General features: G+C 39.0%; 1 protein-coding gene across 12 annotated transcripts in view; it reads left to right on the top strand.

Moving 5' to 3' along the window:
* strbp (spermatid perinuclear RNA binding protein) overlaps positions 1-13696 on the top strand; it is a 276353-nt gene extending 262657 nt beyond the window's left edge. For 10 of the 12 annotated variants that reach the window (XM_072488405.1, XM_072488411.1, XM_072488410.1 and 7 more), the window contains 2 exons: positions 1986-2030; positions 13248-13696. In XM_072488405.1, coding sequence (XP_072344506.1) covers positions 1986-2030; positions 13248-13342 — 140 coding nt within the window. In that variant the 3' untranslated portion in view covers positions 13343-13696. Of the gene's footprint in view, positions 1-1985; positions 2031-5259; positions 5731-13247 lie in introns of those variants that run through there. The other 2 variants (XM_072488412.1, XM_072488407.1) reach the window with 1 other exon arrangement.
* Positions 13697-25364: the final 11668 nt, after the last annotated feature.

Below are 25364 nucleotides of genomic sequence, written 5' to 3'. Positions count from 1 at the left end.
TTGACTTCGGCCTTCACAGTACTTAATTGGAGGAAATTGCAGCTCATCCAAGACTGCACGTCAGATAAACAATCTGACAACCTAGCAGAGCGATGCAGTTAAGAAAGGGGGTGGAGAGGTACAGCTGGATACCAATCAGTGTACAAATGGAAACTGTCTCCAAGTCTGCAGATGATGTAATCGAAAGACAGCATGTGGGTGCGAAAGAGATGCTCAAGGGCATCCAGAGGTAATGGTGAAGATTTGGGAAGAAAAGCCATTATTTCTGGAGAAGCTCTGGCTATGATCAGATATGTAAAAGTGAAATCAAGCGAGGGCAGTCACACTGATTGATACAGTGGTGAAGAGATGTTGGCAGATAAAGGTACATATAACTTTTGTGTAATAAGTAGCGAAGGAACAAGAAGGGAGTCATTTAATTCTGGAAATATTCATGCCTTCACTAGCTCCACTTAAACTTGCTGATTCTCTTCTGACGTTTGGGCCAGAATTTTATGTTGCTCAAGCAGGCGGGCGGGCACTCAGTCCAGAAGTCAAGATGTCTGGTGTGCATCCCAACATCATCACATACTCGTGAAATGTTTCAGTCATCGGATGCGTGTGAGATCCAGAAGTGCGCTCGCTGATGATCAAGTAGGCAGTTCAGCACATTAAAGGGCCTACTGAGCGCAATTTTACATGGCCTGTCTGCTTTTACGGTTGGTAAGCGAGTCAATTGGCCAGGCAGCCTTTGCATATTTACAGCAAGCTCAATCCAGGGCAGTGTGAAATGTCAGTGCTGCGGTAAAATTGAAAAACGTGCCTGGGGACTGAGGTTTGTGTTTGAATGTGCTGCCTGGATATTATTGGCATAGTTTTTCCATCAAAGTATATTTTTTATAGGTCTGCACTCCCTGACACAGCTCTGCATCAACCCGCTCCCTCATTACCCTCGTCGCCTGCCCTATTCCTGCCTTCCCCGACAGCACTGAGCCTTTCCCAACATGTCTTTCACGCTGGCTGCCTGTTAATTGACCAGCCCGCGTAAAATCATGTTCCGGCACTGACCACTACCTGAACATGTTTCACACCTGTTTCCCGGCTCACCAAGTGCACTCGCCTGATGGGTGAAAAATTCAGGCCATGATTGTGGTATTGTACCACTCACTCCCAGTGTTGTAGGTTTGTATTTTTGCTTTTGATTTTGTTGTAACACTGCTTTGTAAATTTCTGGCGAAATTCTCAGCAAACTAGTGTAATGTTTTTGAAGAAGCAAAAGCAATGTATTTGGATTGGTCTGGTAATTAAATAGTTTGTTAGTTTAATATAGTACTTGATTGGCAGCACGGTGGCACAGTGGTTAGCACTACTGCCTCACTGCGCCGAGGTTTGATCCCAGCTCTGGGTCACCGTCCGTGTGGAGTTTGCATATTCTCCCCGTGTTTGCGTGGGTTTTGCCCCCACAACCCAAAGATGTGCAGGGTAGGTGGATTGGCCACGCTAAATTGGGCTTTAATTGGAAAAAAAGAATTCGGTACTCTGAAAATGTTTTTAACATTTTTAAAAAAAATTTAGAGTACCCAATTCATTTTTTCCAATTAAGGGGCAATTTAGCGTGGCCAATCCACCTAGCCTGCACATCTTTTGGGTTGTGGGGCGAAACCCACGCAAACACTGGGAGAATGTGCAAACTCCACACGGACAGTGACCCAGAGCCGGGATCGAACCTGGGACCTCGGCGCCGTGAGGCAACAGGGCTAACCCACTGCGCCACCGTGCTGCCCCTAAAAAATTTATTTAAAAGAAAAATAATATAGTACTTGATCAAGTTTAAAAATGGTTAATGCAGTAAACAGTGAAGCCACTAACATGCGTACCTGTAGTAAACCGTGTATCAGCAAGGTTATGGAATATAATTACTTTTATTTAATTGCTGTGTTCTTACTGACATGCTGCAACAGTAGTTAAATTTAAGAAGATAATGTTGATTTTTCTTTTGGCATTAGGTTATGGGGCACCATATGGATACAGTGCTGCTGCCCCAGCTTACGGTATGTATGGCAACACAATGGATTATGGCTCTAAGATGGCTATCATTTCCTTAGTGCCTTAATCTAGAACATGTATCTCTGCACCGTGCAGAGATACATATATGTGCGTGTGTGAACATTGACAACCCTTCAAGTACTGACAGTCCTTTCCTGGTGTATGATTTCTGTATGTAGATTTAGCCATAGTGAAAATATTTCAAATTTCCACAGCTCACTTTTGAATTTCAATTTTTACATTTGTAAAGTAAGATTATAGGGAGCATGGAACATATTGCGAACTCAGAAAATTATAGAATATTTTCCAAAAATTAGTTTGATCTTTTGTTATCTTGGGTACTGTGAAGGGTTGAATGTTACATTGAATTAAAACACAAGGTGTTGTTTTTAAATAGCAACTAGTTCATTCTAATTTATGTGCTTGTACGAACACAGTCCGGTTGTCATTTTGGCACAGCTTAAAACACAATAGAAGAAATCAGCATAACCTTGTGGTTCTTCTCATGGTTGGAGCTCCTCCTTGCAAAGATTTGTCCAGTTGTAAAGGGACTGCTTGTAAACTGCTTGTCCCCTTCCATGCCAGAGTGTACATTTATTAAATGTAGTCCCAATGCTTACATCCATTAGATGCTCTATTCAAAGCAAACTGCACTGCCAGACAAATTGACAAAGTAGACTGCAATAACATTTATTTAGTTCACTGCTGCAATTACTCTTTTTCCATAGCCTTAAGCAGGCGTAATTAATTTTAAAGTTGCAAATGTAATATGAGACATACTTATTTGATAAATAACAGCATTTGTATTTGTAAAAATTGAATCTTTAATTCTAATGTCATTGAATAATATGCCAGCTTTCAAATTTAGCAATCAATTATTACAATTTAAAGGAACTTTGGAACATGGATGTATTGTGGTTATTTAGCTTCAAAATTATAACCCACATGTTAAATTGATTTGCAGCAAGACAGGTGGAATGTCAACATTCTCATCTCATGGTTGGCTCTCGATAGTTGCTTATCCTTGACAGCTGAAGGGCTTAGTGAGATGACTGCAATTTTAGTCACTAGTGTGACTGGAAAATATTTAATCTTGTTAACAATTTTGTCTGTGACCAAAATGAATCTCGCCCCGGCTTTTTCTTACACTCGTTTCTTTGTTGTAATTTTTCTCAATTTTTCTTTCAAATATTTACAATCAACTTAGCCATATCCAGGTTGAGGCAAAAATGAGAGAAGGGTTTAAACTTGATTTAAATGTGGCAATCTAAAATATGCAAGATGAAAAGCAACAATCGTATTTTTATCTAGTAAGTCAACATTTTAAAGACTTAATTTTAAATTGTATCATTCTAGTACACAAAGTAAGCCAACATGAAACAACTTAGTAATTTTCTTTAAGTACTGTTTCAGGGATATTTAAGTCTGTGACCCCCAACCACCACACCACTTCATTATAATAGGTAAATGCTTAGTACTGGGAAGGCATATAAATTGGCCTTTTTCATACACCTTTGTTGTATTGTAATACACATTTATTTCTAATGTGAGAACAATTCTGACAGATTTCCATAATTTACTAAATTACGCTCGATTTAATCTCAGAAACTGGCACCATGCTGTTGCTTTGAATGAGTCTTATGTGCAAATGATGACAAGCAAATGTAAGATTTATTTGGAACCCGAGTTGGGCTGCACATGTGAGCGGTTTGAGTATCATGACAGGAGTTCCAAATATAAATCTGCAAAGTTTGCTATTACAGTCACAGCTGGCGTGTGTCTGAAATAACGTACCTGATAAATTTCTAAAATCAACCCAAAACACTGCAGTTCCTATTTTGTCAGTTTTGTGTGCAGCAATGTTCAACGAGGTCCAAATTAATGTTTCCTAGAAATAAATCATTGTCATCATTTCTCACATAAAGGCCCTGTGTTTTTTTTTCCAGTGTCTAGATGTGATGCAAAACAATATTTGACACGGCTGTTTTTTTGGCTGTAGGTTGAAAGTGTCTTAATGCCTTCGTAAGCTGTTGCATGTTGAGAAATTTGCACTTCAGTCATCTGGTGCTGTTAAAACACCTACTGTTGCTGCTTTGTGATTTCTAATGAAGATTAAAATTGAGAATAAGAAATCTGTTTAGATACGTAGAATTCTGTGAGGCCACAAGAACTTAGTATTCAACCAAATAACATTAATTAACAACCCATAGATCTTTCCAGATCTGCTATTCAAATAAACTGTGGAGTAATTTTTCTGTGAATGGCATCAGATTTAGATTCAATCCTGAGGAAAATAGATAGTATAGTGTTTTGAAGATTTATGGTTGCATCTGTAGTGAACATTTGCTGCCCAAATGTGCTGAGTACCAGATTTTTAAGTGATCGAGAATTATAACTTCCTGCAGACAGTCTTGTATCAGGATAGAGATTGGAGTGTAACAGTTAATGTCTTCAGTCCATCTCCAATCTCAAACAAATTATTGTAACAAATTTTTTTTTTTTTTCAAATTGTTCAAGTGTTAACCATTGCTGATCATTAAGTCTGGCAAAATATTCCATTAAAAGATAGAAAGGCTCTTTTTCATGGCAAGGGCACATATTAGAGATAAAATGAAAGCTGTCTTGGTTGAGGAAGAGAGAATATTTTACTAACGTAAATGAATTGATGTAATGAAAAATGCTGCTTCAGTGATTAATGATTTACTTTGTATTCTGTTTATTTCAAAATACGTGAATTAAATAGACGCCTCAATTTATAAAAAGAATTGGCAGCATTGCAACCACGCTTATAATCCCATTTAACAATTTGAGATAGTTTCCTACCCTGATGTAGTTTTCCCACAATGCCAGATTTTATTCCTAATGAATCTATTTTGCAAATAATAAGTTTATGTTCAGCGGGATAAGTTTTGTTTTTAAACCTAGCATGTAAAGAAATGTTCAAAGCTTCGTGGGTTTCCGGTACTTAAATAAATGGGGACAGCTGTGGATAAAATGTGAAGTTTTCACACACTGTTGGGTTACACAGTTTCTAATCATTAGCATTAATTTTAATGCTGTGGTTTTATCAGATGGTTCAATAAAATTAGGTGATATTTATATATAAGAAAAATAAATAAGTCAAAATTGAATGGCTAATCTGGAAAGATCTATGGTAACAGAACCTTATATTCTTAAGTCACTTTGATGGACCATTAAACTTATTTGGGGTCCTTTCATTTCTTCTCTCTATAGGTTTGCCAGGCAAGAGAATGCTTCTGTTCCCTGTTATGAAAATTCCAACATATCCTGTTCCCCTTTACTCTTTTTTCAGCTAATTATTGTATTAGAAGCCTAACAACTGATTCTGATCACAATAGCAAAAAAAAGTGAACATTAGGAGAAGAAAGTTGCTTTTTTAATTAAATTTCGTTTGAAAATGTTGTATGAAGCAAATTATTTGTAAAATAATTTTTCCTATCTTTTTGATTTTAACAAAAAGGCTTAGTTCATTAAAACTTGAAGATGTACTGTGAAATGTTACCTCATTCTCGATATAACTTATGCCAGCCTTCTGTGGTAGAAAGTAATACACTTTAAAAAAATAAAAAAAACCTCACAAAACATTTTAATTGAATCATAGCTTCTGAAGAATTTTCTGGAAGCTTATTTGTGAAGGATGTATAGATAATAGATCACAAATAAACACTTTCTGTTTCAGAACCAGCCAGCGTATTGCCTGTTTTATAAATCTCTTTATGTAGCAAAGCCTTAACCCAGTATTGTGCAGATGCTCTGTACTGGCCATCATTTGTGTAATGAAAATGTTTTTTTCCCCTCCTCAAATTTTATAATTAGTGTGTATTAATGTATTTGAAAAATTAGTTTGGGTTGTTCCAAAATATTCAAGTTTAAACCAAATTGATGGTAAGTCTTATACAAATGATGGAAGCTGCAAATGAGCTAATATACCTATGTCCTTCCTAAGATCCTGGTATGAAGCATGTGTGTTAAAATTGGCTTAAGGCTGTCTTGCCTCCATAATATTATATTTGGTTCTTGTGGCCTTTTTTTATAGTTATCTGAGATGCACCTTGACTTTGCCATAGTTGCTTCTAGGTAGACAGGTTTATAATTGATAAGCTGTAGTACAAAAACAAAACAAAATACTCCTTTGCTAAGGATCTTTTTCCCACTGCACAAAATGAAGAATCTGAAGCAGCAACAAGGTCCCCATGGATATTCGCTACTTAATTGCCCCAATTCTTGTTGAGTGCTGCTGTTTTTTTAAAAAGTGACACGTCTCACCCATGGGCCATCATTCTTGCATCATTGTCAAGCCTAACAGAACTTCGGATGCTTGTGTTTATGTAATTGTTAACCAACATTTTTTATCCCGATGCCCATTTTGTGTATATGCATGCCTTTTGTGAAAATGAGATGCCACCTTTATAGGCTTTGAGAATCATTTTAAGATCATCCTTGATTACATCACTTTCTTCCGAAGATTAAGGTACCAATCAGTTTGTTTGCAGTTTATTCCCGAGAAGGACACCCTCCTCTTAAAATCTTTTGACTGTATTGGACTGTGGTAAGGATGGAAGTCAATGATAGCAGTTTATCAAGGTGTGTACAAAAGGTCTGAGACTTGCTTAATTCTAAATTGAACAGTGTGTTAAGTATTTCGTGCTAGGTGTCTTGATGCTCTATTAGGAAAGGGCTTAAAGGGACAAGAAATACATGAGATTTCTAATCAAAATTGTAAATCCATACTTAATAAAATCGGAAAGATTGTATGTTTTCCATTGCAAAAACCCCAAACAATACATGCACATGCTGCACTCGTAAATCAAGTACCATGATTTTTTGAATCATACAGCACTTAAGGAGACTATTCAACCCAATATAATATATCTGTGCCAACTCTTTGAAAAAGCAATCCACTTAGTCCAATTCTTCTGCCCTTTCCCAAAGCACTGATCTTTCTTTCCTCTGAATATTTATCCAGTTATCCTGTAAGAGTTACTCAATCTAATTCTCATGCTCTCAGGCAGTGCATTCCTTAAGCAACTTGCCAGGTTCTTCACTTCTGCCATTCTTTGTTTTAGGAGGTTTTTCCTAACATCCCTCCTGAATGGCCTCCTTCTGATTTAAAGTTATGTTCTCTTGTTCTAAATTCTCCAACCAGTGGGAAAAAATAATCTCTTTCTCATCAATCAATTCCTTTCAAAACCTAAAAAACCTCAATCAAATCTCCCCTTAGCCTTCTATACCTTGGGAAAGACAAGCCTAATTTATGTGACCCCCTCATCGTAATCTAAACCCTGGAGCCATGGTAACATCTTTCAAAAAGTGCAATGCCCAGAATTGGACTCACTACACCAGCTGGGACCTAACCAGTGATTTATAATGATTTTGCATAGCTTCCTTGTTTTTGTACTCTACTATTTATAAAACCACGGACCCCACTCTCTGTAATTTAAATAGCTTTGCTCCTTTTCCTACCTCCTTCAAAGATTTCCATACATATACTCCCATGTCTCATTATTCGTGCACCCCCTTAAAATTGTAATTTTGTTTATATTACCTCTTCTCATTTTTCCCAGTAAAATGAATCACTTCATATTTCACTGTTAAATTGCATATACTGTGTGTCTGCCCATTTTGCCAGTACGTCTCTATCCTCCTGAAGTATGTTGTTATTATCCTCCTCACTGTTTGCTACTTTTTGGAATTTCATGGAAACCTTAAAATTATGCCCTATATATCCAAGGACAGCAGTGATTCTCAAATCTGTACCCTGGATGCATGACTGTTTACTTCTCTCTAGTCTGTAAAACGCCCATTCACCACTGCTTTCTGCCTCTTAGCCAATTTTATATGCACAAGACTGCCTTCTTAATCCCATGGGCTTCAATTTTGCTCACAAATCATTGCAGACAGAGTTTTAAATAGGATAATTTACCTAAAACTAAGAACTGTTTATGATATAAATTCAGTAAACTACTGAAATTAAGTAGTAATTGCATTGCTGCTTGCAACAGTATCGTCATTGTTCAAAATATTAATGCAGTAATGATGGATAAAGTGCGAGCTTACTGCCCTGTCACAACAGGTTCACATTTTGATGGCAGGTGACACTTGACTTTGCCAGTAACACAGCTCTTGTCAGTCTCAGGTGCATAATCCTTAGGCTTCTTATAGTCAGCAAGACTTTATTCTACGGACCCGGAACAAGTGTATTTTGAATTAAGTTAACCTAAACATCAGTGGTTAGCACTGCTGCCTCATGGCGCCGAGGACCCGGGTTCGACCCTGGCTCCGGGTCACAGTCCGTGTGGAGTTTGCACATTCTCCCTGTGTCTGCGTGGATTTCACCCCCACAACCCAAAGATGTGCAAGGTAGGTGGATTGGCCATGCTAAATTGCCCCTTAATTGGGGAAAAAAATTGGGTACTTTAAAATTTAAAAAAAACTTAACGTAAGCAAGAATTTTAAGTTGCGTTTGGGGGAAATGTTGGCATAGTGGTAATGTCACTGGGCTAGTAACCCAGAGGCCCAGACAACATTCTGGGGATAAGGTTCAAGTCCCACCATGGTGGCTGGTGGAATTTGAATTCATTTAATAAATCTGAAATATAACACGCCTTAATAATGGTGACCGTGAAATTACCATTGATTGTTGTTAAAAATAAAATAGCTGGTTCACTAATGTTCTTCAGAGAGGAAGTTTACCATCTTGTTTTTATAAATTTAGAGTACCCAATTATTTTTTCCAATTAAGGGGCAATTTAGCGTGTCCACCTACCCTGCACATCTTTCGGTTGTGGGCGTGAGACCCACACAGACACAGAGAATGTGCACACTCCACAAGGAGAGTGACCCGGGGCCGGGGTCGAACCCCTGTCCTCAGCGTTGTGAGATAGGGAAATTTACCGTCTTTACCCGGCCTGGCCTACATTGACTCCAGATGTACAGCCATGTGGATGACTCTTAACTGCCCTCTGAAATGGCCAAGCAAGCCACTGAGTTCAAGGGCAATTAGGGATGGGTAACAAATGCTGGTCTTGACAGTGATGTTCACATCCCCTAAAAGAATAAGGAAAAGTCCTCTGTTGAGGACCCAAACTTCTAAATTGGTGCCTGAGGCATTGGGTTGCCTCTGTACGTGCCACAAAACCTCTTTGGCTGGGATTATCCATGACGGATAATTAAAATCAATTTTTACTGATTTGTACCAATAAATTCATGGCTTTTTCTGGTGAATTGCTTTTTGTAAAGAAATACTTTCGCTCAAGTTTGAGGTGGATATCACTGAAAGTTCCCCAACCTTTTTTCTAATTGAAAATCTGATCCAGAATTATAGACCGATTGCGCAGTGATATCCGCACGCATTGCAAGCTAATTAGCAACAGTTTATTGTTTCAACATTAGTGTAGCTGGCGCAACAACAATAAACATGGATTCTCTAATCTTAATTTCAAGAAAACCATCCAAATGTTACATGAGAATCCCATACAAATAATGCCAATGGTCTGTGTTGCCATTTAGCTAGACTACTTTTTTTTTATCGTAATGCCTTAAATTAAAACAAATTGCATTTTATGATTTGCGAGGTTTTGCGGGTTATTTTTAAATGGTTTTTTTCCAAAGCTGACTAAGCAATTTACTGTTTGAGAGAGTGATGTGGACTCTTTCTCGCCCTCTGTCAAGAGAGAAGCATTGACTTTGAAATCATAAGGAACATCACAGTCCATTGACATTTGCAAATCCATGTGACTGGAGAATGGTACATTAGAATCTAAATATTTCATATAGTTTCAATCTTGAGCTCTATTATTGTTCATTGCATGTGATTTATTATACGTCTAATCCTTGCATATATAAAATTAATTAAGTAGGTACATTTTAATGGCCAAGAATATGTAGTAATGACCCAGGTATGTAGATCATCTAATTACTTCTGTCTCCTAACATCCTTCAATTTAGGGAGTACCCAATGATAATAGGCCCCAGATACTTAGGTTGGAAAAGTTCAAAAAGATAACGTCATCGTCAAAATTGCCTCGTGATTTTGGGGTTCATGTATAAATATGACAAATGGAAATACTTTTTTTCCCTTTTGATTAGTTTTCACTGTAATCACGGTTCTTTACGCGATCTTGCTGTCCGAGTGCAATGTTAGACATTGTCAAACATAATTATCAGTCAAACACAATAATGGAATGATGATTTGCAATCCCACCTATGAAGAAACCTGATTAAGGCAGCCTGGTTATGCCAATAGGTTGGTAGAACAATGGTTGCAGAACTAAGGCTTTTAATCCTAATACAGTGATTAATCTTGGCCAGACATACAAGGTGCTAAGCTAAACCAAAAAGCAAAAATCTTGAGACCAACTGATGCTGGTCTCAATACTAATGGAGTCAGTTGTATGAAACCAGCTTCAAGTTTGCCCATCTCACTGCTCCACAGAGATTTGGATGTTCCTCACAGCTCTAATGAAAAAGAAAGTGAGGATCTGGATTGTTAAAAATATTTAACTATTTTTGCTATCATTGGCTTCTTCCTTTTCATGCTGGAAGGAGGTAATGGTCTTGAATGGTGCCTGACAATAATGGATATTGTAAGCCTTGCTTGTGTCTACATCCAGCATGTTGAAAGTATTCTGAATGGCTTCAAATATCAAAAATTCATTTCGGTACGCAATCTGATGTTCACGTGTTAATTTGTAAAGATAGCTTAATGTGATTGGAATGTGCCGCAAATGAATGATAAATGGAACTATTCCATGTAATTAAAGATTTTGAATTTATTTCTACCTACAAAGGAGGGGAGCTCATAATTCCACCCTTTTAATTTTGCTGACCTTTCCCTAGCATGGGGAGACATCACTCAGCATCCATCATCAGTTCTGATCTGGCTTTTACTTACAGTGGATTTAAATACGGTCCCATATGGTGTGGTTAGGAGGTGAAGAGCCCTTTCCCCCAGTTGCTGCTCCCCATGTGCAACCTGCATTGGGCCCTCTTGCTGGTGCTGGCAGAGGACGATTGTATTGCTTGCCCAATCTGAGGCCCCATTACTGATGGAGCAACTGGGCCCCATTCAATCATAGTCTGCTGCTTAGATTCAGGCTCTGGTTCCAGTTCTGGCTCCAGGACTGAGGGAGACCATGGCCTGAACCACATTCTGCCCTCAGCAGCAGTTGCTGCTTTCTGCCACCTCTGGCTTGGACTACTCACGACCCCGGTGCTACCCAAGTGCCCAGTGACTGAAGAGCTGGTATCCCCCAGGGTCTGAGCCCCTGGGGCCTGATTTGCTAATCTCAAGGCAGATGGATCCAAGTGGTACCAACCGAGGATGAATCACCGTCGCCCACTGGCAGCAAGGATAGCAACAATGACACTGGAGCTAAGTTCGGCAAAGGTGGAGAAATCCAGGTTGGCTGGGAAGGTGGAAGCGAAGAATGAGTGGTTCTGGATGGGAAGAGATTGAGTGGGTGGGGAGGGGATGAGAGGGTTGGGAAGGGAGAGGTGAGTAAATGAGTTATGGGGAGGTGGTTTGGGAAGAAGGGCTATGGGTGAGTGAGTGTGGGGGAGGGGGTTTGGGAATAGGGATGTGTGATCGGAGAGAAACTAATTATGATGTGTATGTGTGAGTGGTTAGAGGAAGAGAGGGCATCCCTGAGTCTTTGTCGCTATGGAACATGGAGAACTTGGCTGAAACCAACATGAATGCGTCAAATAACATTTTTAAAAGTGCTTTAAAAATACAGATTTTGACCTTTATATGATGTATCATTACATGTTGCTCTCTAATACGCAAACTTTAATAGTTATATAATTGAATGTTACTATGCTGCTTTATTGCTGTTTTTGTTTTTGCTGGCGTTGTTCATGTTAATTTTCAAGAGCTTTTATGCACATATTTGTTCATGGAATGTGAGCATGCTAGCAAGGCCAGCCTTTCTTACCCATCTCTAACTGCCCTTTGATGTTGGTGGTGAGTATGGGGTCACATTGGAAAATAGTTTGCAAAGAACCACCATAGTCCTTTGCTTCGCTTTGCTTTGCTTCGCATGCATATAGTTCAACAAGGTCATGTTTTGTGTTCCTATGGACTTCATCCTATATTACATGCACTAACTACATTGGATGCTGAAATGCTGAGGTCACTATGGTGATTTGATACAATACATTGGCCCACATTCTTGACAGTAATTGAAGATGAACAAAGGAAAAGCTAATGGTTTAACCCGCTAATAATTCCACCCATTTGAAGTGGCTTAGACATGTATGCATTTTGTTACAGATTATAAAAGGTGTTCTAATTACTTGATTCCTTGTCACAAAACATTTTCAGACCTTTTTGTCTTCAACCTCTCTAATTCCTGAGCTACATGCATTCAAAATATGACCTTTTTTTTAGTTGTAATGATTCATAAAGACTAGTGGCAGATGTAAGACAGAATCTGAAAAGCTAGTTTAAGGTGTGCATTATATTCTCATTTAGAATAGTTGCTGCGGATATTTAAGCAAATGCTCTCTATTTTCTGACCATGCCTAAAGAGCAAATTCAGAAATGTTTCCACGAATGCAATCCTTCAATTATAGTTGACTGTTATGTGCAGAGCATGTTTGAAAAGTTGAAACTGTCAATGCTACAAAGTTTTGCTGCATTGCAAGGCAGTCTTAAATTGCACGAACAGTCAGACTGTTGACTCTTGTGATTTGCACGGCAGAATGTTGAACAGACATGCCATTTATTATCCTGAGTTCTATTCATTGCACAGAAAGGTTTGTTTTGGTGACCTTTTAGATGGAAACAAAGCCATTTCTGATGTTGAGCCTAATGCTGCCAAGTTCAAACATGATAATCGTATCCCATAACATAGATCAATCAGCAAGCAGTTGTACAGCTTCCAATGTGATGGCTGAGATTGTTTTATAATGTATATATTTCTTGTTTATTCCAAGTGACTAACTACATTGTCTGAATTCACCCCCCACCTCCCCAGTTGCTGCAAATTTTACATTTCTCTGCTTTATTTAAAATGAGCTTTTTATCAAAGTAGGAAATACTCTTCGAATTTGAATACCTTTGACAAAGATTGTCCCGTTTGCAATGAAAATTCCACATACAGCTAAAGGAGCAGAGAAATATAAATGCTAACGGAACAGCTTCACTGCAGTGATAATTAATGTGCAGTTTTGCTTCTCTGCTTTTTTCCTTACTGTAGGTGGTTTTTTCATTGACAATCCTTATTACCAGCCTCGGGCCATCGCACCTTTTATTATTCACTTGGGTCCTCAGGATTTCGACTCTGACTTCTAGAACCATCAGGTTGTGAGACTTGAAAACTTATTTTTGTTATGTCAGTTCGGCTGTGGGCTAGGGAAAAAAATGGCAGACTGTTTCAAGGCCATATATCTAGCCATCCCTTGCACGAATTGCAATCTTTGGCAGTTGCTTACTTTAAATTTAGAATTTAAATATTTAAGCCAACATCATGAGGATTATTAATCACTGATTCCAACCATTAGAAATTTGAACTGTATAATGAAATTGATTCTCTTTCCTACTCCTCCATTTTAACATATACCAACCATATGCTGTTTCATTGGAGTTTGCATTTGAGACATGTATTTTGTTTTTGTACTCCAGTAAAGTTGTTGTGAATTTGACTTACTTTTGTCAGCTCTGCTGCTAGCCATTGACTTCATGGGCTCAACGGTTAGATTTTAAAGTGAAATGCCATTAATATGTTGCAATACCACCAGGTTATTAGTTTTAAATATTGTGCAATATGAAAGTAACTCTAAATCGATCCTTTATTTACAAAGTAATGAACGTTCTCCAGTATGGATCTATTTAAATGCTAACAACTCAAGTGTTTTCTTTGAATTATTAATACAGGGTTTAAAATACAATTGTAAAATATTTTTTCTAAATTTATGGTGGCTGGGCACTGTTTAAGGTAATTGTTTACTACAAGTAAGAATGTGAACGCTGAACAAAGCCACTGGTTTGTGTACAGTAAGATACTTAAAATTAGATCAAATGTATTTGAAAGAAATGATTTTAAGCACAAGTAGAGGAAAACTAATTTTCATCAATAACCAACATGTTCAATAGCATGGCTGATGAATTAATACTTCAAATATAAAATTTATGGGATTAATATTGAAAATATGGGCAGTACTTGAAATGTGTGTGTTCATTAGCATTTTTGTTATTTATACAATTGTAATTTTATACTATGTCCCTTTTAAACTGGTGGAACAATAAATGCCTTTGGAAATGGGCAATTATCTTATTTATTATAGCCATCTGAAAACATATACAATTTATCTGCATTAACATTTAAAAACTACCCCAGTTTACACTTTCCATATCTGCAATTAGTACCTTATCCAGTTCATGCAATTCTAGTTTTAGAAGTGAAATATCATTCTGATTTTTACATTCAGATCCTTGTAATAAATGTGGCAATTGAGAAATGTTATACTTTTGTTGAACTTCATCACTCAGTGACTTGTTAAACATTGCTTGTGTCTGCAATGTCTGTTAAAATCCAGATTTTTTTCATTCTGGTGCCAATGAAATTGATGGCAAAACCATACCAAGGCAGGTAACGTCAATGTCATCCCATGTGGGAGTGAAAAATTATTACACAGTGGGTGGGATTCTCTGCCCTGTGACACAGGCAACGCTGATCGAGATTGGACGGAGGATCAGGCATCTGGCTGAAATTGAGGTTCACACCACACCTGTGACAGGATCAGGGTTCACTTAGCAGTCCCAGCACAGGACTCTCCAGAACCACATGATTCTCTGGTATCCCGGACCAGGAATCACGTTGGTGGGGATTACTGCAGGAATCACCAAACGTGAACTTGACGTAGTAGGTGAATCCGAGGGCCTCCCCTCTCCCACAATTCACTACCTTATTCACAATCTTTATTGTCACAAGCAGGCTTACATTAACACTGCAGTGTGAAAATCCCCTAGTTGCCACATTCCGGAGCCTGTTTGGGTACACAGAGGGAGAATTCAGAATGTCCAAATTACCTAACAGCACGTCTTTCAGGACTTGTGGGAGGAAACCGGAGCCCCCAGAGGAAACACACGCAGACACCGGGGGAACGTGCAGACTCCACACAGACAGTGACCCAAGCTGGAATCGAACCTGGGACCCTGGAGCTGTGAAGCAACAATGCTACCCATTGTGCTACCGTGCACCTACCCCTCCACTACCAGACTTGTCCCCACACACCCCGGAGATCCTCTGAAATGGAAGGCCCCCCCTCGGGGATCCCCTAACTAAAGGAATCCCCCACTGGGTCTCCCCAACTGAAGGGATCCCACCCCCCACAGAGACCTGCTAACTAAAGGTACCTAAAACAGGGAACCCCCCCAATAACTAAAGGGACCCTCCCCCAGGAAAGTGACTCCTGTCTGGAAGCTAGAGAGCAGTCCAGACATGGGTAGTGAAATAAATTATATTTGTAACACCTGAAAGCATCACCGGTCCTGGAAAGAGAACAGCTGTGACCTGTGTTTAAACCTTTCAAATCTTCTAGCTGCAAGCCATTCATTGATTTCTGGTAGTGGGTTGCGATTGACAGATTCTACATAACAGCTGTGAGCCTTGCTTCATTCATCTTCTTCACTCAAGTGCTGTAACCAGAATGTTTACAAACATCAACCACGTCAAAGAGAATCAAATGCTGTCATTTTCCAGCTCAGCACTTCAAAATCACTCAAGCGTGATGGCCGTGATTGGAATGCAAGGCTCATAGCTGTTTGTGGAAGCTGTCAATTCCTAAATGAATGGATGGCTTGCAGCTAATGGATCTGAGGGGTTTAAACACAGGTCACAGCTCTCTTTCCAGTAATGGACATGGTGCTTCCAACTGAGTGTTACAAGTGTATCACTGCTCCTGTCTGGACTGCTTCCAGACTGGGATCTGTTGTATGCAGGGGGGTAGGAGAGAGTCTGTGGGGGGATCCCTTTAGTTAGAGGGTCTCCCTATTTAGGAGATTTCTGTGGGTGATCTCCCTAATTTGGAGGTCGGGGGAAAGGGGTACCCAGAAAATCCGCGGGTGGGGACAGCTTTGCGATGTTTGGGGGGGGGGGGGGGGCTGATGTGCAGATGAGTGGCCAGTTGCGGGACTGATATCGGGCCGCCAGCTCAAAATGGCGGCCCGATAGCCGGATTCCCTCATATTCCTCGCCATGCATTCATTTGCGCGGCATGGGAATCTGAATTGCTTTGAGATTTGCACTCCAAGCGGGAGCGCATATCAGTAGCAATTTTCCTCCGGCGAGAGAATAGTCTCCCAAGCGGAGAATCCTGCCCAGTATTTCTTGGAAAATAGATCAACAAGTCAGCATTGGATATCATCACCTGAAAGCAAGGTATGATTGTCATTCTACACTGGAAAATTCACACTGCTGACATCACTTTGATAAAAACCTGTGCCATTGTGCTGCTTTCAGATTATCCTCCCACCACTCCAATGCTTATAGGACCTTATTCTGAATTATTGCACTTAGGTGTTTTTCAGTTGCCTTTGGGAGCCCATTTTCCAATACGTTTTTCTTCCATTTGCTTTTTTGTGGATTGATGATGGTTCTTTAGTAATCTTTTCTGAAAATTAATTTTCAATTTGCAGGCAACTTCTCAAAATGTTTTTTTTATTTGCACTGTGTCACTATTACTTGTTGCGTCTCAATATTGCCCCATAAGGATTGTCATAAAGTCATCGGTGTTTACAGCACGGAAACAGGTATATGCTGGTCAATGCTGCCCAGTTTCTATCACTAAGCTAGTCCCAACTTGCCTGCATTTGGCCCATATCCCTCTATACCCACCCTGCCCCTGTAACTGTCTAACTGCTTTTTAAAGGACAAAATTGTACCCGCTCCTTCTCCCATCAGCTGATGCAAGTGTCTAATTCAATATGTTCTGAAGATTGTGGTATCTTATAATCTTCGAGTGTCTGATTTTTGTTCTTGATTAATGAAAACATTCTTGGCATATTTTCGCCTTTGATCAAATTTGTTCAAATTCAAAACTTGCCAAGTATTCTGCTTTATATTCTCTTGATAACATTGACATTTGTTGCCTTCCAACAAATATTTCATGACATTCGGAAGCCGAGCTTTCACCAGAAGTGGCAAATGCAAACTACTTATTCATTATGAGTAGACCCTGCAGAGCCACAGTTTCGCAGTTATGCCAACAATTCAAGTAGAACCTGAGAACATTGTACAGAGCAAGCAGCATTCTGCAATTTTAGCATCAGACATTCATAGTGCCTCTTCCAGAAGGTTACTGTATCTCTGGGTCCCGCAGTGCTGCTGACGCCAATTGTAACTAAGTGCTCATGTGTCAAACTTCACCTAACTCTAAAGTAGACACCCTGGCCTTGGTGCCAGTTTAAGTTCACTTGATGATCACAAAACTTGCAAGACAGAAGTACAATTTAACTCGGCGATACTCCGCAGAGGTCCCAGGTTCAATCCCGGCTCTAGGTCACTGTCCGTATGGAATTTGCACATTCTCCCCGTGTTTGCGTTGGTTTCGCCCCCACAACCCAAAGATGTGCAGGATAGGTTAATTGGCCACGCTAAATTGCACCTTAATTGGAAAAATTGAATTGGGCACTCTAAATTTATTTTTTAAAACTCAGCGATACTCAAAACTTTATTGACTGAAGGGCCCCTTTTCAAATGGATTCGTAATCACGGCGACTACCATTCAAATAAAAATAATAATAACCTTTTATTGTCACAAGTATGAAGTTACTGTGAAAAGCCCCTAGTCGTCACATTCCGGTGCCTGTTCGGGTAAGCTGGTGCGGGAATTGAACCCACACTGCTGGCCTTCTTCTGCATCACAAACCAGCTGTCTAGCTCAATGAGCTAAACCAACCCTTAATACTCATCATGTAAAAGTGCTGCATCTAAGGAGTGTTTTAATAATGCTTTTAAGAAAACAGATAATCACTTTGAGTAGCAATTTGAGGAATATGAGGAAACATAAAATAAACCAGAGATAAAGGCCATGGACAAGTCTGCTTACATTCTAGCATATGCCAACTGAAGTGGTTTTAATGTGGTGAAAGCTTGTACGTGCAGTATGTCACTAATAGGCATTCAGTTCATGGATTGCATTTTAATTTATTTACATACTTAACAGGCTCAAGGTAGTTTATTTTAATTTTTTTTCGTGAAAATACAAGTTTCCTTCCCTCTGATTCTGTTAATGTACTCGAATTTGTCATTCGCAAAAATACTTGAGACTTGTGATTATTTAATCATTCAAGTGTTATCTGTGTTATTTAATCATTCAAGGACTTTACATTATTGCAACATGGTGAAAGATTTAAGTTAGTCAAACTAGCAGCTTTTCCACATTAAAAAGGATCAAACCAACAGGAGATTAAAATAAATAGAATGTGCTGAAAATATATAGCAGGCCAGGTAACATAATGGCACTTGCTCGCAGCTTGGGTACAAATTGAATGCACCCTAGTATCAAACAGCAGCGCACATCCCACCCCCCTCCATCAACTTTAAATGTGAGACTTGCTGCTGAAACCCTGGTAGATGAGGCATCCCATCACCTTGAAGAAGGACAAGCATTCAGTAGTTGCTGGGCAGAATGTCTTGTCAACTACTTGTGTGGGACAAACATTACCATTAATTACCGGAGACGGATCCGGTATAATGAATGGAAACATTACCATTAATTCCCGTACCAGCCTCCCCAAATAGGTGCCAGAATGTGGCAACTAGGGACTTTTCACAGTAACTTCATTGAAGCCTACTTGTGACAATAAGCGATTATTATAATTAAACAAGTAGCTTGTCCCCTTTTCTTCTCTCCACAGCACTTTTAAGTTTCTCTTTCTCTTGCCTGCTGAAGACATTATTTCCTGGACCTCCTAGAAGTCTCTGCAGACCCCAGTTTTAGAACTATTTTTTAAAATGCTTTTATTAAGTAATTTCTCTCTCGCTATACAGACATCGAACACAACCAAAACCAAAAAGAGAACGAACATGAAGTCTCATAAGAAATCAATAATCAACACCCCTGCGCCCCACCCTTCCTGTCATACCCCCCACCCCCATCCACTCTGCCTCCTTTTTTCACCCCAAAATCATCCCCCCCCCCCCCCCCCCCCCCGGTTTCAATGGCCCTGAGTCCCTCCATTTCAACAAGATCCGTCTCCGGGCTACCATAGAGGCAACGGCCTAATTGTCGGCTTCTCTCATCCCCCTGAATCCCAGTTTTATAACTATTGATTTAACCCTCTTGCCATCTCTAAGGAAAAAGTTGTAAACCCACCTGTGAGAATTCTTTGAATGATTACTTAATTTTATCTTGGAAACATCCCTTGTAGCTCTTGCCTAAAGAACACTCTTATTCCCTCTGACATTGATGGAATCTGCAGATGTTTTGTCTGACTCCCACAATTATTTGGTGTTATTTAAGTTACAGATAAAATGGCAAGTCATTTTGAGTTGAAAATAAGGGGAAGGCCAGAGTACACATTTAAAGAGCTTGCAGGAACACCAGAACATGAACTATAGCGTTCTTATGTTTTACCCGTGCCTCTTTATTGAGTGCAATTATTTAGGAATGCAGCTTTCAAAACTCTGGTAAGTAATAGCATCTGAAGGTCGAGGTATTTTCAAGGCAAGGACTGGGAAACTGTCTACAGGGGCTGGTTTAGCACAGTGGGTTAAACAGCTGGCTTGTAAAGCAGTCCCAAGGCCAGCAGCGCGGGTTCAATTCCCATACCAGCCTCCCCGAACAGGTGCCGGAATGTGGCAACTAGGGGCTTTTCACAGTAACTTCATTTGAAGCCTACTTGTGACAATAAGCGATTTTCATTCCATTTCAGAAGGCAGAGAACAATAATCCAATTTGCTGATTGATAGTTATATTGTCGCTCTTTTGACGCAAATGGTGACTTACCAGATTGACAGGATGAAGTTCCTCCCTAGGTTGATATTGATACAAGACCAGACATGGCTATTCAGATAGTGGAAATTCTACAGCAGACATACCGGAATTAAGGCTGCAGTATTTTTTTAATGTAAATGAATAACACATGCAAGATTGCATTTCTTGCCCTTCCCTAATTGCCCTGAGACGGTGTAGTGAGCTTTCTTGAAATGCTGCCATCCTCATAGTTACTGTGATCAGGAAATTTGAAGATTTTTAACCCAGCAATGATGAAACGATAATGCTGTTGTCCAAACTGGAACGGTGCTTAACTTAAAGGAGAACTTGGAGGAAGTGGTGTTCCTATTTTTTTTGATGAAAATATTGGGTGCTCAGATTTTCCATTAGATCTGTAGAAACGTGCTCGCTTCGGCAGCACATATACTAAAAAATTAGATCTGTAGAAACGTACTGAGTTGCCTTTCCAAGGGAGGAGATTTTGTGCTGAGCAATGTGAAGCTACTTTAGAAAGTTGACTAGGAATTACACTGTCCAAACTCCATTTAGTCCATAGGACTGATTGCTGTAACTGTAGGGTACAAACTCCTTATGAGAACTTAGTAGAAGATTACACTGATCACGAAGCATCTAGTTTGGTCTTTTTCAATGTCCCAAAGACCAAGGAAGACCATATCTGATCATGTTATCCATTAGCAAGTGATTGTGTATTTTTTCAAAGGATGTAATAATCTTTTATTGTCACAAGTAGGCTTACATTAACACTGCAATTAAGTTATTGTGAAAAGCCCCTAGTCGCCACATTCTGGCTGTGTAGTATTTCCAATGTTATTTTGAGCATTTACAAATAAATTAACCTCCAAATTTTGTGCCGTGGCAAAATTGGGTACAAAATTTGGTGGCTCCTATATAATTGATGGCACTTTCAAGACTCTTTATCACCATAAGGAGTTTGTGCAATAGGACTGGTGTGAAACACTATTCAAGTACTTTAGCCCAATTACATATTCAGAATAGTGGTAAGATAATAGAGTTAATTTGGACTTATCAACTTGTTCTGAGTTACTATACTGCTGGATGTGTTTCTGCTCTTGTCCTTGATAACTACTATGAATCTCTGTTTGCTTCAAGAGTATTTATTTGCAGTGAGTCCCTTTCCTCAGCGGTGTAGTTAACAGGCCTTTCAGTTCCGGTGAAATCAGCAATTGAATGCAAGTTCTTTGTGAAGTGGAGAGGTTTCATCTGTGGCAACGGAGAGGGCTACATCTGTACTTTTTGAGAACTAGTTTTTCGAGAGCATAATTGCAATAATCTTTCACTGCTCTGAGGTTAATACTGATATCACGTTTCATTTATCATCTCTTTATGTGAAATCCACCATATGCTAGAAATTTATATTTTCATTCATATTTTCATTTTCAACAGCAAACAATCTAAATTACTTTGAGAAATTACGTTGACAAAGAGTCATCCAGACTCTAAACACTTGCTCCGTTCTCTCTCCAAAGACGCTGTGAGACCTGCTGAGATTGTCCAGTATTTACTGTTTTGAATCTAAATTAGGTTAATCTTCACTCTAATAAAAATAGTTATCATATTTAAATTGTGCCCTCTCATGTAATATGGTGTAATGTTGTAGTTGTACAGTGCATTTGAGAACCAGAATGGTTTAAAGTTGTAGTAACATAAATTTTTCCAATGTACAGGTCAGAACTTCCAAACTGCCCCATGCTAAAACCAGTACATTGGCTGCATGAAATTCCAAATTGTTTTGGATTTTGGACTGTGTGTTCAGAATCCATTGCGAGCTACTGCATACTACATTGTTATCACATTGCTACAGAATGCATTCTGGAGCAATCTGTGTGTAAAACCTGGAAGAATATAGTGGAGCCACTGCAAAGGGCCATGACAGTCTCAAAGTCGAAAATTGCTGGACTGCTATTTGAAATGGGTGCTTCAGATCTTGTCTGGACTATCATTCATACTGTATTTCTCTGTTGTTTCTTCCACTTTAAACTAGTGGAACTCTTCTTCATCACCACTGGCAGAAACTGGCTTATCAAGTAGATTTTCTGTTGGCGGGAGCAATATTTGTAGCAGGGAGGTTTCTGGTCCAAGGCATTCTATCCTCCAGGCGAAAGGAATAGTTAGGCGTTTGTATTTATTACCTTTTATTCTTGGTATGGGAAGATGGGGTGACACACAAAAGCAACAGGATGGAAATTATTTACACGTTTCTTGATGAACACATGCCATAATTCTATAATGGCTGCTTTTCCTTTCAGATTTCCAAATTATGTGAGTCGTGCAATTTGGAAACCTTTTATTTGCAATGTTATTTAATGTCCTGTTTATTGCAAAAGGCAAGCACTGAATAAATGATGGATCTAGATTTCCCATTATGTTAATATAATCATTGATTAATTGTTTCTTATTTTTCATGGTTGTTCCAACTTTGTATACAGGCGCATACGAGTCCTATTAAAAGAATTGACCTACCACATTTCATGTTTGCAAACGGCTTATTACAGTATTGTTTGAATACCATCAGCCATGCCTTGAATGTGCTTTGAAACTATGCCCAGTCACCTTAAACTATAGGTTATGCAATAATTTGTTAGAATTCAATACTTCTCAGTTGTAGGCTAAAGCACAATTCTAATTCAGCAATACTTCTCTCAGGGTAATTAAGGGATTTGAAATGCTGGTGATCGACTTTTGGACTTTTAAAATCCCTACCAAGATGTAAACTGAATTTTCAAATGCACACAATCAGGGCAGTATAATTACCAAACTCTTCCAAAATAATTACCTTGATGTAATCAATTATTTAGCTTTTCATTTGTTCTGCATATAATTTACAGAAAGTACTTTTGAAGCCTCAAAGCTCGCCTTTTGAGGTTATTGGTAGGTGTACTCCATGAAATATATTAAAATATGTAAGTATTTTCAGATAGATAAAAGCTACAGAGGAAAATTGGTCTTCATTGACAATGTATATAATTATGTTACTAAGACTAGGAAACTACCTTGAGGTAGAAGCTTATTCATGTGTTATTAAATGTTTAGAGAAGTGTGTATGAAAAGAATAACGGCAATAACTAGGTTAATCATTGAACATAAATGAAATGATATATAGTGTATATTTTTTTGTTGTATGCGATTTTTGTCACAGATGACTGTGCAACACAGCCAATACTTGCATTTTGTACAATAAAATATCACAACTTAAATTTGTGTTGAGTATTTTTGAAAGAACTGATTCTACTTATGGTCAATTCTCTTCCTGAATAGCCTTCCCAATGAACCTTCCTTGGGTGTTGGAGTGTTAGATATGTGAATGGAAGTGTCAACTAAACATTGGCACCATTAATATTGCATCATTCTATAAAATGCTACCTTTGTTCAGTATTTCCTTAACTTTATGTTGAGATCCACTCGAGAGACTACACAGTAGAAATATTTTTTGTTGCCTTTCACAGCAAGATTTAATGAAGCATTTCAATATTTTAAAGTGAATCCCAACCAAAGTGACTAATTGGATACTACTGTCTCTAACTTGTTGGAGAAATACCATAATCTTAAAACAATATTTTAAGCTACCTTCAAATTTTGGCTGTTCTACTTTGGGGGAGGTGTCAAGTGGATAAAATATTAGAGAGCCCAATTTCAGGCTATTTTTTCATGACTAGAGGCTAACACTGAAACGTTAAGTGGAGAGCTTGGAGCCAGACTTTCAGCCCTTTCTTCGGTCCCCAAAAGCAATGACCAAATGGAGAGATTCTCCTGCCCTTAAAACAGGAGGTTGTAGTTTTCCACCTAGTGAGCTGAGATGGGGACAATGGAATGAACGGGTCAACTCATTCACTCAGAATCTTTACTAGCTAGTAAATCCAAAATAAAAAAACAGAATTGTTCACTTATCCCCTTCATCTGAAAACAGTGCATGAATAACAATTCAAAAGTAAGTTTTAAAAAAGAACAAGTAAACCCACATGAGAAAAATAAAGAGATGATGAGTGAACAGCGTGCCGACTTGACCTCAATACTACTCATGCTTTTGCACAGGTTTCAATTGACTAGAACAGTGCTTTTTAATGAGAGCCAAATTTATGCCTCTGAATGTGAATTAAATAAAGGCAAATATCTGCAAAGTGACCCTTTCATAGGATTCTCATGTTTCTGAGCATTGTACTGGATACTATAAATCCTTTTAATGTATTCTTTATGGAGAATTATCTTATTAACAGTTGTTTGATAGTATAGAACTTGAATATTGATGAAAAAAAGAGGCATGTTGCTGAGGTTTTTCATCCAGCACTTGTCAGAAGAAACGCAAGAATGCGAAATTTCAAAAGATCACCACAATTTATACCGCAGGGGAAAAGAGGTGCTGATTGGTTAGCAAGTTGACTCTAGTGGAGATTTGCCATGGAGAAAGCAACAGAACTATAGGCTCCCCATGCATCTGGTTAATTCAAATCTTTGTTTGCAGAGAATGGCCCCCTGTGTGACTGCATGTCGCTTCTAGCAAGGGTAAATAACCACATTTATGAGCTTGATTGAAAATGGGCCAACGGCCCCCTTCGGACCTGAAAAATGCCTGGTCTACTTCAAATCACCTTAGACAGGACAGAGTATCTTAAATATATGAGCAGATTAAGCACACCATTTCACACTGCTAATAAGCAGTGGCGATACAAGTAGTATCACAGTCCCCCTTTAATCCTCGAGATTCAGCTGAGTGGAATTACACACAATGTACATTAATTTGCAATGTTACATCTCATTCTAAATTCTACTGTAGCTTTAGGCACAGCATGATTACAACTTAACGCAACAAGTGAGACAACCTCTGAGACACAAAATGAACTTCTTGAATCCTTAAATACAAATATGCACAAAATAACATACCTGAATACCCAACACGCAATGACCAAAGTCCATTACTTATTTTCCTGACCATCACCATGTATGTTCTGGCAGGTCGTGGATCTCTATTACATTTTGTTTAAGTGAGACTCCAGTCTGATGCATCTCATCCTTTCTCTGTTGTATTGAAGCATTCAATTTAAGGTAGAATCATTGAATCGAATCCCTGCATTGCAGAGAGAGGCTGTTCAGCCCACTGAGGCTGCACAGGCTCTCTGAAAGAGCACCCTACCTAGATCCACTCCCCCTGCCCATCTACATAACCTCACGTAACCTTTGGACACCAAAGGGCGATTTAGCATGGTCAGTCCACCTAACGTGCATATCTTTGGACTGGGAGGAAACTCGCGTAGACATGGGCAGAACATGCAAACTCCACACAGACTGTTGCCCACGGTCAGAATTGAACCTGGGTCCCTGGGGCTGAGATAGCAGTGCTC

Source organism: Scyliorhinus torazame, chromosome 22 (assembly GCF_047496885.1).
Source record: "Scyliorhinus torazame isolate Kashiwa2021f chromosome 22, sScyTor2.1, whole genome shotgun sequence".
Taxonomy (NCBI): domain Eukaryota; kingdom Metazoa; phylum Chordata; class Chondrichthyes; order Carcharhiniformes; family Scyliorhinidae; genus Scyliorhinus; species Scyliorhinus torazame.
Note: the sequence above shows the minus strand (reverse complement) of the source record. Positions and strands in the feature narration are given on the sequence as shown.